General features: G+C 37.1%; 2 protein-coding genes across 2 annotated transcripts; one reads left to right on the top strand and one right to left on the bottom strand.

Moving 5' to 3' along the window:
• Positions 1 to 9,584: 9,584 nt before the first annotated feature.
• LOC129241927 (putative nuclease HARBI1) lies at positions 9,585 to 10,369 on the top strand. The gene is made up of 4 exons (XM_054878476.1): positions 9,585 to 9,798; positions 9,860 to 9,963; positions 10,016 to 10,163; positions 10,281 to 10,369. Exons 1-4 carry the CDS (start codon positions 9,654 to 9,656, stop codon positions 10,367 to 10,369), a joined length of 486 nt encoding a protein of 161 aa, XP_054734451.1. The 5' UTR covers positions 9,585 to 9,653.
• Positions 10,370 to 10,951: 582 nt separating this feature from the next.
• On the bottom strand, positions 10,952 to 11,770 carry LOC129241926 (uncharacterized). Its single transcript, XM_054878474.1, has 2 exons — positions 11,615 to 11,770; positions 10,952 to 11,557 (listed from the first exon to the last, which is right to left on the bottom strand). The coding sequence occupies exons 1-2, from the start codon at positions 11,768 to 11,770 to the stop codon at positions 10,952 to 10,954; spliced, it is 762 nt and encodes a 253-aa protein (XP_054734449.1).

Raw genomic sequence — 11,770 nt, 5'->3', positions numbered from 1 at the left:
AAAGGGTCTTTTAACAATAACAATCTTTATTATTTTTGTATAGAAACATTCAGGACACTTATTTTTTTAAAAATACACCCTTTCAAATATTGGCCATAACTGCGCCGTAATTCCTCCATCCGTAAACACCAATTTTGAATGACTCACTGTAGAACTTCGGCCGGTGAATGACTTTAGTAATGTTGGCTTCCAATACCTCATTCGGAGCTTGTTTATCCATAAAGCATTTAGTCTTTACATACCCCCCTCAAAGGTGTGATACCACACGATCTTGGTGGCCAACTCACAAGTCCATGACGAGAGACGACGAAGTAAGCTCATTGTTTCGCGAGCTGTATGCCAAGTAGCGCCGTTATGTTGGAACCAAATGCTGTGGAGATCACGCGCTTCAATTTCTAAATTCCAAATCAAAAAGTCGTTTATCATGGTGCGATAGCGTTCGCCATTCACTCTTACATTGGCGCCAGCCTCGTCTTTGAAGAAATATGGGCTGATGATTCATCCATAAGCCGCGCCAAAAAAATAGCGCGCAATGAACACTTTTCACAGAGCGTCGATTTTCGTAATAAAATTGTACGATTTGTAAACCTTGTTGGGGCGTAAGTCTTTCCATGATGAAATGTCAATAAATATTAAAAAAAAGTGTGTGTAGCGTAGTACACATAACAGAAGAGAAACTTTCAAGGCAGACAAAGAAAGAGGGAGAGACCCGAGAGAGAAGAGAGAGAAAGAATATATATCTAAATAAATTCACAACATTTGCAGAGAATACAAATAAAAAAAATTTACAAAAACCGGAGACGGGTCGACCGGTGTAGGTAAACACCGGACATAAACCGTGGCAACAACGCGGAGTACTCCGAGCGTTATCATCCGCACAAACGCAGCGATTCCAGGACCGCGGCAACGGCACAAATTACCGCAAGGCAATACCAAGGACCAGCCAGGAAACGGAAATAAGCGCCAAAAATTAGGCACCAAAAACAACATCAAAATAATTGGGACCAAAAAACGCCCCAAAACAGTACCAAAAATATATTTCCAATAGCTTTGCACCCACAAACAAGCGCCAAAAAGTAGGCCATGTTATATCTCACTAGGAAACCACAAGGAAAAACTCAGGAAAAATATCCTAAAGTGTATCTAAGATATATATATATAAATAACTAACATAAACCACAATTTGAAGGTTTAATTATTATAACTTTATTCACTAATTAATACCACAATTGAAAAGTTCATAATTTTATTCACTATGGTGTTCTAACACGTTCGAAACAAGAAACAAGAGTGAGTGAGGAAGAACTTAAAAGTTAAGAACTTACTCTAAAGTAGTAATTGGAATTATATTATTTACAGTTAGAGAGAATAACAATATTTTAGGGAATTGTTGTAGAGACATAATGTCACTTATACATATATATAAGGTATAGCTGTCTCCCTCCTTTCCTCTACGTTATATATTTTTTCTCTCTCGCGGAAAGAAAATACCTAAAACGTTGCATGACCATGGACTCTCCATTCTCGCTTGTCCATCGAAACGGCTATATTTTCCCTGCTTTTCATTAAAATTATTTAAAATGAAGGAGTCAATATATTTTTTTCAAAATTGGCATACAGTTTATTTATACATTAAAGTACCGACGTCAGTGACCTAAATACAAAAAACCAAAAACTTTTTTGTTTACTCATGTCATAATTTCTATATGAATTAACAATAAATGGAAAAAAACAAATTCGCTGAATAAAGTGATTAAAAAAAGTGAATTTTGGGGCGAATTTTCCTACTATTTTTGCTTCGAAAAAATTGTAAATTCACAAAATATCATAAAAAATATGTGTGCAAAATTTCAGGGAGATCGGTGAATAACTTTTCGAGTTATCGTGTACGCCAATTCGATAGTTTTGAGAAAAACGCGTTATAAGTCGGCAACGTAACTATACCTCTCCCAACGCTTGAACGCAAAGCACAGAGTCGTCACGGTTAACGATCTATAATATTATATAAGAAATACTTAAGTTTACGTTCTAAAAATTTTTTGACATATTCTTAAAGGATTATATTAGCATTTTATAAAAAAAAATTTTTTTCTAAATTTCACAGGTATCTGTCCCTTAAATAACAGTCAAAGAGTTTTACCAGCCTCATAAGATCACTCCTGGATGTGCCGACAGTCATTGTTTTTGTTTGTTTTATTTAGTAAAAAAGTTATTCCAAAACAAAATTGGATGATTAATTTTGTGCCACCAAAAATAAAAGAAAAATTATAATAAACCATTGAAGTTCAAATCAAGACGTAAACAGGGCTTAGTCATATTTATACGAAATATTTAGTATATGTTTTTGATCACAAAATATCAAGCCTCTTTAACTTTAAAAAATTCATTCTAACAATGCGCTCTGTCGAAATTTCTTGGCAAGTGGGTTAATAATTTTTGTATATGCATATCGTGTATATCTATGTGAATATGTGGATTTTGGTCGACATTTTGTGAAACATGACGAGTACACAAATATACGTATGTGTGTAAATAGCTACGCACGTCACAGTCAGAAAGACTTTGGGCATAGTAAATACATAGGCGTTTACCTACATAGAAGCTGTACAACAGCCCGATGGGCGGTCAAGCTACTTCAATATGTCAACGTCATATGTTGAGCTGAACTGCATTGTGCTGCAACTAGTTGAGCCGTGCAATAGCTGGTTGATGTGTTGGTTTTCGATGTTGTTGTTGCCTTGTAAGTGCATATTAAAGCAAATTTGTGCACGTTTCTGTGAGAATTTATGGATTTCATTTATCAATTATTAAATTGCAGATGGAGACTGATGTAAGTTGAGTGATTGCGAGTGTAAGCTCTTAAATACAAATGTAGGTATGTATATGTGTAAATATGTATTTATATAGGCATGGATTTAAATAAATAGCTACATATATTGTAATAGCCAACTGAACTTTTGCATATGAACTCATAGTGGATGTAATAATAAAAATACATTTTTAAATATTTATTTGCACACAAAAATGCACGGTCATCAACTTGCTGTTGTATATGTGTACTCATATATGTATATGTATACACGACAAACATGCGCATAAATTGTAAATATATATGTGCATTCTTACGACATAACTACTTATATATATGTATAAATATATACATGTGCGCCGTCAAAACCATGCAGAAGCAAGTCATCCTGAAATTAGGTCAACAATTGGACTTTTTATAGGCGCAAGCCATTTAGGTATTTAATACAGCCATATTTACTTTTTTTTTTAATTTCATCCGCTTTTGGGCAAAAACATGCTTTCACCTAAAATTTTCATAACTCAAATTATGTTTCATTTTAAAGTATCGAATAAAACAGCAAGCGCTAGTTCCAACAATTAAATTATAAATATTTCGAAAATCTCAATGAATTAAATTATTGCGAAAACAATAGTACAGTTCAAGTTAAAAGTTTGATTTGATTTTTTAAAAGTGTCATTCATAGCAAGGCGCATTCATTAAAGGTGATGGCGCTACACCAACAACAATGTTTTGTTGTACCTCTAGGTACGTTTGATTGTCAAAGCAAAGTATTCCAAAAGTAGAAAATAAAGAATGACTTCGCTTTGTTTCATTCTGGGCTGACAGCCACATGGACACGACGAAAGAAAAAAAAAACAAATCAGTTACCGCCTTTAATATATAGATTCGCCTTGATTCATAGTTGTTGAAAAGCAAATTTAATATGAACTTTTGTCAGAATTTAGTGCGAAAGTGATAATTTTTTAAATGCTACAGATTCGCGGATGTACTACAAATAACGAAGAAATATGAAGTAAAATCAACTTAATAATATATTGGGTTGGGGAATAAGTTCGCAGCATTTTTACCAAAGACTTTTATTTAAATAAAAAACAAAAATTATATCAATAAGCTAATCAATCATATCATCGTCGTTGCTGTTTACAACCTCTTCCCATCTCTCTACCAATTCGTTCACGCCGTTCCGCCAAGAATATCCTACTCAACGAAGGTAACGCCCTTCATATGATTTCACAGCAAGCGGAATAGATGGTAATCGGTCGGTGCAAGGTCCAGAACATACGGCGAATGCTTTCAATTCGAGCTATTGGAGTGCGATGACTTTGACGACTTGTACAACATGGGGCCTGGCGTTGTCGTGCAGATGTATGGTTTGACCATGTCGATCAGGCCTTTTCAGTCCAAAAGCCTATAGGCAAAATATGGTCGGATGGAATTTAAGTTTGCTCTGCCCAATCCATAAAAAGGGCGATTCTGCAATGGGTGCCAATTACCGCGCGACTAGTATTCTAAATGTCGCGTATTCGTTTCTAGCAAGCGTATTGTGTGGCTTTAGACCAGGAATACCCACAATCGATTAGATATATTCACAATACGCTAAAACCCATGAAAGGAGACTCGATACACACCATCTTTTCGTCGATTTCAAAGCTGCAATCGACAGTACGAAACGGAGTTAGCTACATGCCGCGATATTTGAATTTGGTATCTCCGTAAAACTAAAACGGCTATGCAAGATGACGTTGCTTAGTACCAGTAGCGCCGTCGGAATTTCGGAGGACTTCTCCGTCCCGTTTGATACCAAAGGAGGTTTCAGACAGTGTGATTCTCTGCCATGTGATTTCTTTAACCTGATGCTGACAAAGATCGTGCGAGCCGCAGAACTTAATCGCTCAGGCACGATATTTTATAAGAGCGTACAATAGTTGGTGTATGCCGATGATATTGACATCGCCGGCCTTAACAACTGCGCTATTAGTTTTGTTTTTTCCAAACTGGGTAAAGAAGCAAAGCGAGTGGGTTTGGTGGTGAACGAGGATAAAACAAAGTGCCTCCTGTCATCAAACATTCGGGGCACTAGTGTATCGGCACCCACGCCACTTTTGACAGTTATGATTTCGAGGTTGTAAAAGACTTCGTATATTTAGGAACCAGCATTAACACTGATAACAATGTCAGCCTTGAAATCCAACGTAGAATCTTTCTTGCCAACAAGTGCTACTTTGAACTAAGTAGTAAAGTCATGTCTCGACAAAAAAAAACTCTACAAGGCTCTCATCATGCCCGTCCTAACGTATGACCCAGAAGCTTGGTCGTTCCTTGGAGTGCTTGATAGAAAGATTCTGCAGAAGATTTTTGGGCCTTTGCACGTTGGCGACATCGAGTATTGTAGGTGAACGTGGAACAATGAGCTATATAAGCTTTACGGCGACATGGACATAGCGCAGCGAATAAAGATCCAGCGGCTACGCTGCCTGGTTCATATCTTCCGAATGATTACAAACGCTCCGGCTCTGAAAGTATTCGATACGGTACCAGATAGTGGTAGTAGAGGAAGAGGGAGTTTGCCTCTGCGTTGGAAAGGTCAGGTGGAGAAGGAATTGGCTTCACTTGGTGTGTTCAACTGTCACCCGTAAGCTCGAGAAAGAAATGGTTGGCGCGCTTTGTTCAACTCGGCCAAAATCGCGTAAGTGGTTAAAGCGCAAATCAAGAAGAAGAAGTCGAACATCACCAGAAGCTATTCTCCAACCATTGGAGTTAAACGCATAAGCTGCGAAATCCTTTCGCTTCAACCTAACCAAGTTGAGTAAGTACTTAAATAAACTACTATAATTTGTTTTAAAAATCAGTACTTTGTGTATTCTAAAATACTAGCCATTCTGGGACGCAAACAATGAAACACTGCAGTGCTCGGGAGGGAAGTAAATGGTTGTATTTACCGACGGTTAAAATGAGCACTACAATGCACTTTGAGGCATACTAACGCGTTAATTGTGCATTTGCTACATTTGTCGTTGGGCTGGTATCTGTCGAATGATAAATGTTGTTGCTACTATTGCTGCTGTTGCTTGTACTGGTAATAGTTACAGTTTTTGTTGCTTCCACTACAGCAGCTGCAGTCGCACGTCGCACGTCTCTTTGTCCAAGTACGGCATATTCTATATGTATGTAGGTATTTTACAAATGCACATAAGCGAATCTATTCAAACTACTAAACTACATTTCGCACACATTTATAAGGCAAACAATGTATGTGCATGTGTGAGGTGCTGCTGTTGTGTAAGTGCGTGTGATAAATGCGCTAAAAAGCATTTTAACTGTCGCGCGTTTACTGCTACTTCCTTTGGCTGCTTATTGCTACGCTTCTACAGTTGGTCGAAGAATTACAAGTTTGTATAAGGATTTGCGCACACGCGACATTGTTCACTTGCAAATATTCGCGTATATCACATTTACACTCATACATATGAATATGTACATGTACTCCATTTAGTGCGAGTACGTCAGTGTCTGCGTGTGTCATTGTGTACACTTGTAACTAACTAATTTAAAAGCGATTATACAACCCGCCAACAGACTGCAGTGGCAATGAATGCGACAGCTGGCGGTGCCGTCGCAGGCATAGAAGCAGCCATTAACGTTCTCTATTACAATGCGAAAACTGCAAGCTTACAGCTCATAGTGGCACTTGGACCCATAGACAAATTTCTACAGACATACAATAGTATGAAAGCATGGAACTATAGAGTATACCGCATATGCTCAAAAGTACATTAGATTGGACAAAAAATGAATTCGAATTCGCACTTTATTTGGACGCTTATATGGAGAGTTTCTCGAAAAAAATTCTTTTGGATTAGTCCGAAATGCTAAGGTACGACAAAAAATATAAGGCTTGTTTCGGGATACTCTTCACATAAGCATCAAAACGCTCAGCTTGCTTTTTGACATTTACTTTGATTTTATAAGTAACCGACCCGTCCAAATGTAGGTGCATATACATATACATATATATGCACATTCGAGTTTGTGCCTTTTGTTCTCAGACAGAAGTGTTTGCCATTGTTTAGTGCACCGTAAGAAATATTCGTGGGGCATCACAGCGCGCAGCAGTACGCATAAGTGATTGAAGCAGCCCTAGTGCGATGATGAAAGTACACAGGATATAAAAGTATAAAAATTCTCCAAATTTAACTTGAACGTCAAAAGAATAATCCGAAATGGAAAATGTGCGCTCAAACTAAAACACATCTTGCGCTTTGGCTTCTTTCTGGCGTTTAAGTTGAATTTTGTTCTTTGTTTATTAAAAGACTTCTAATAAAAATTTATGAAAACTATGTTGCACATTTTAAGCCCCTGTGTCCATATGTTAAGCGAATTTTCGACCTTTCTTAAAGAACTCCCATCTTTGAGAAGTTCTTCTCGATTGAGGCGATAACCGCTTCAGTAATTTTGGCTGGATTAGGAGGGCTTAAATCATACCCCAAAAATATTTCCCCTTTTCTTCCCACAGGAGTGTTCAGGAGCGTCGTTTTCCTAAAGTGTAAAATGTATTAAAATAAAATGCGATTGTAAGAATTTTTGCGTATTCTGATAAGAGCATAGAGTGAAAGGGGTAATTTAACACATATAGTTTTTTTGTCCTCTTTATCAGAATCTATTACTGGAACCTTGTTATTTTGTAAAAGTTTGGGTTTTGTTGTACCCTATGATCTGAAAGTACCAGGAATGTTTAAAGAAAACAAAACAGAATTAAATTTCAGGCAAATTTATTTTTTCTCCTTCAAAATATTGCCCGTCTGAAGCAACACACATGTGCCAACGTTTAACCCTGTTCCATGCATCGCTGGTAGACCGACGAAGGGATGGCCTTTAGCTCCGTCGTCGCATTCTCTTTAATCTCCTCTATCGACTGAAATCTCCTTCCACGAAGTAGTATCTTCAACTTGAGAAACACAAAGAATCGCACGGGGTCATATCTGGTGAATATGGTGCTTGCTTGATGGTATTTAATTAGTGTTTGGTCAAATAATCCAGCACAATTTGGGCTCGGTGCGATGGTAGTTATCATCATGCAAAATTCAACAATTGTTTGCCCACATTTCCGGCCGGCCAGGCCAGATGTGTGACAGATGTGTGTCTTACAGTCCTACCAACATAGGAAAAATATATGGGCTGGTTCCCACGTGCGCGGTTCGTTTAAATAAACCATTCCCGGTACTTTCTGACCATAGGGTATAGTGTTTTTAACTCTGGTAATGCTCTGTTAGTCGAATCGTACGCGCTCCACTTCGTATCTCCCTTGGAAGTCATTTGCCATTTTATTTATTATATGTATTATAGAAAGGAATATGCATTTAACAAAAACCTGAAATACATGATTTTTAAATTCATAGTTGGTGTTAGTCGTTCCGACTAATAAATCCCGAAGAGCGAAACACGTTCTGCGTTAAATAACCATATGTTTCTCTCTTGAAACATATCAAATTTTATAATTTTTTTTATATAATATAATGAGATCCATACTAAGGCATACAGTTATTAGGAATAGCATTAATTATACCTAATACCAAATTCTCTATTGGACGGAAATATTATTGCTGTATATATTTGTTCAAAGAATGAATTAACCATTATTTTTTACACTTTCAGATTGTCACACATGGTTTTACTTATTACGCACAGTGTTGGCCTTGTTGGCAGATGCATCAAAAAGTATATTTTTGTATACGAATATGTGAAAAAGATAAGAATGGGTATTCAAGCAATTCATTTTTCAAATATCAAAATATACTAAATTTTCGGGTTTTTGGGGATTTAAAATATTTAAATCAGGAACACTTTACATGTTAAAAGAGTCGCCGTAACCGGATGGGTTTGTGCTTGACCACCATTCCAAAATTCACAGGTTGGAAACCAAGACACGAAGCACCAATTGATAATAAAAGTTTTTTCTCATAACCTGGCAGGCAATGGCGACCCTCTGAGTGTAATAAATCGCTAATATTTTGGCTTGATTAGCCTGCAAACTTTATGCTATTACAGCAATAATTTCATACCGAGCATTCCTGACCGTTAATCCAGCATTCACGATTACTTAAAATTGCCACTACTATTTTAGCACCATCTTTTCCCCCTGTTGTTCTCGTTCATCTGCTTCAAAATCGGATCGGCTTCGTTCCAACACAGAACAGCAGCATCAAATTGGTTCAGCAATCTTTTTGCGTCAATTCGTGTGGCACACACACATCGAAATTCTTTTTGAGACCAGGGGTCGAATCGTGACAGTCGTTAACGAAACTACAATCGTTCGAACACAAATAACGTGAGTCGATAATCGAATGAACGAGTTGGGATCGTAACAGTCGGAAGAAGATGTATCGTAATTGTAATTTTGTTTATCGATTATTTTTCTCATCTTCTTCGTTTTTTTAAGTCACAATAGAATTTGAAGTGTCAAAATAAACCGCAGAAAGTAACGAAAATATAAAAAGTTTAAATGGATCCGAGTATTTTCTTTTATTTAAGTTCCAGCGATGAAGAAAATAATGAAAGAGTTGTGCGAAAACAACTTCGAGACAAAAGCAATCCGCTAGCATTATCAAACAATGCGTAAGTACTTTATATATGACGAAAAATAGGTAATAAAATATCCTTCGCTTACAGGTTTATCCAAAGGTTTCGCTTAAGCAAAGAAGCATTTAATTATGTTTTAAATAACATAAATATAAATTGCCAAGACACAAAAGCTGTTCCGGCGGTGCTCCAACTGGCTGCGTGTCTCAGTCTACTCGCAAGTGGTGGCTATCAGCATGCAATAGGCAATGACTATTTGATAGGAATGTGCCAGAGCACTGTCTCGAAATTAACGGGCAATGTTTTGGAAGAAATTGAAGCCAAATTGTGTCCTAAACATATTAAATTTGAGCCAGATGATTCGAGAAGGTGCAAAGAGTGGTTTGTTGAGAACTATCAAATTCCAGGAGGTAAATTCAATCCATGTTTTAGCTGTGAAAAATTTATTTAATGTTCGTTTTTTAATAATAGTGGTTGGATGCATTGATGGCACCCACATTGGACTACAAAAGCCCACGGTCAACGAGCATATGTATTTCAACAGGAAGGGTTTTCATAGCATAAATGCGATGTTGGTGAGTTTTTTAATAAAGAGATGGAATGTTACTTTAAGGTTGTTTCTGTTAGATTTGCGACCACACTACGAAAATTCTCGCAATAAACTGCCAATATGGGGGTGCAGCCCACGACTCATTCATATGGAAGCATTCAAACGAACGAATGGTTATGGAACATCGTTTTTTGCACAATAGGAGTGACAATGCCTGGCTGCTAGGTATGTGTTATACATATATAATTACAATTGATTTAGATTGTGCTAAATTACGTGTTGTTTGTTTTTAATAGGGGACTCTGGATATTCACTTGAGCCGTGGTGCATAACACCGTACAGAAATCCATCGGACGGATCAGGTGAAGCAAGGTTCAATGAAATTCATTCCAAGGCACGGTGCATCATTGAACGAACTAATGGTGTACTGAAAGGTCGGTGGAGAATCCTAGAATACAACAAAAGAGGAAGATATGATCCTATAAAAGTGGCTAGGTTTGCGAATGTGTGTGCAGCGCTTCACAACATTTGTATACAATTTAATGTGAGCTTTACAGCAACAAATTCAGAGAGTCAAACCGCATCTGACATAGTGTCTGGAGAAGGCCAGTATACTAGAATCGGCCAAACAATCAGAGATCAAATTAAAATCTCGTTGATGAACTCGACATAACCATCTTGTTAACCATTTGCTTTTGAAGTATAATGCTAACCGACTTAAATAAAATAAAATAACTCGAAACACTAATGGATACTTATTCAAAATCAATTTCATTTAATGCTGTTTTTTACTCCATTTAAAAACGTAAAAAAACTTCAGGTATAGTTATTTAAAAAGAACTGAAATAAATATTCAAATGCATATATACATATTTACAAAAACCTTAAATAAAACTTAAATATATACAGACTTACAAAAACTTAAATAAAACTTCAATTACATATATACTTATTTACATAAAACTTGAATAAAAATTTGGAATATAATGGATTTTAATTCAGAAAGAGGGACACTATTTTTTTTCTTTGACCTTCAATTGGTTTAATTCAATGCTCTTTATTTTTAAGTCAATTTCTTTAACAGCTATTATAGCTCGGTGCTTCTCCTCCTTCATCGCCAAAATCCTGCTAGAGACAGCTATCTGTCGTTCGCTTATTTCAAGCTGCCTCTCGTCAATCTCTAATTGCCTCTCCTTAATTTGAAGCAGCCTATCTATTTTCTGCCCCATAGCTTTATGGTGATCTGCTGTCAATTTAATATTTTCTTCCAGCAGCGAAGCTTTATTTGTTGTCCTTCTTCGTGGAGTTGGAACGACTAGACGAGAAGGCGTACAGGAAGCAGGGCTGTTGGAGGAGGAACGACTTGGAACACTCCTGCTTGAGGCCGAAGCACTTGATGCTGGTCTTGAAGCAACTGCGACTGGTGCAGGTTGTGAACTACCGTATGTTTGCACCATGCGGTTTCCTGAAACAGATGCTTCAAGACCAGCAGCTTCAACTATTAGCTCCTCAGCTGGAGTTAAAGCCCTCTGCTGGTAAGGTCCTCCGCCTGTCTGCCTTTTTGAACTTTTGTTGAAGGACAACTTTCTTTTCGCATTATATTTCTGATCTGCGTATACCTAGAAAGAAACTAATAAGTTTTATTTTGATAACATGATTATAATATATGTACTAACTTTTTTCCACAACTTCGCATTTTTTATTGGCGGTCCTTCTGCATTTAACTGCTTGCTGAGCTCTTCCCAAAGTCGGTTGGCAGTCGACCTTCCTTGTGCACAATTCGGCAAGGAATTTTTGGCCAAATCTGTGTGCTCACTCATGAAATGAGCCAT

This window comes from Anastrepha obliqua, chromosome 3, assembly GCF_027943255.1.
Source record: "Anastrepha obliqua isolate idAnaObli1 chromosome 3, idAnaObli1_1.0, whole genome shotgun sequence".
Taxonomy (NCBI): domain Eukaryota; kingdom Metazoa; phylum Arthropoda; class Insecta; order Diptera; family Tephritidae; genus Anastrepha; species Anastrepha obliqua.
Note: the sequence above shows the minus strand (reverse complement) of the source record. Positions and strands in the feature narration are given on the sequence as shown.

What these genes read in the sequence shown, in the direction of transcription:
- LOC129241926 (XM_054878474.1), bottom strand. Translation starts at nt 11,770, where the DNA reads ATGGCTCATTTCATGAGTGAGCACACAGATTTGGCCAAAAATTCCTTG. An exon ending in ATGCGAAGTTGTGGAAAAAA is followed by an intron (nt 11,558 to 11,614) that starts GTTAGTACATAT and finishes GTTTCTTTCTAG; the next exon opens with GTATACGCAGATCAGAAATA.
- LOC129241927 (XM_054878476.1), top strand. Translation starts at nt 9,654, where the DNA reads ATGTGCCAGAGCACTGTCTCGAAATTAACGGGCAATGTTTTGGAAGAA. An exon ending in ATAGCATAAATGCGATGTTG is followed by an intron (nt 9,964 to 10,015) that starts GTGAGTTTTTTA and finishes TGTTTCTGTTAG; the next exon opens with ATTTGCGACCACACTACGAA. An exon ending in TGACAATGCCTGGCTGCTAG is followed by an intron (nt 10,164 to 10,280) that starts GTATGTGTTATA and finishes AACACCGTACAG; the next exon opens with AAATCCATCGGACGGATCAG.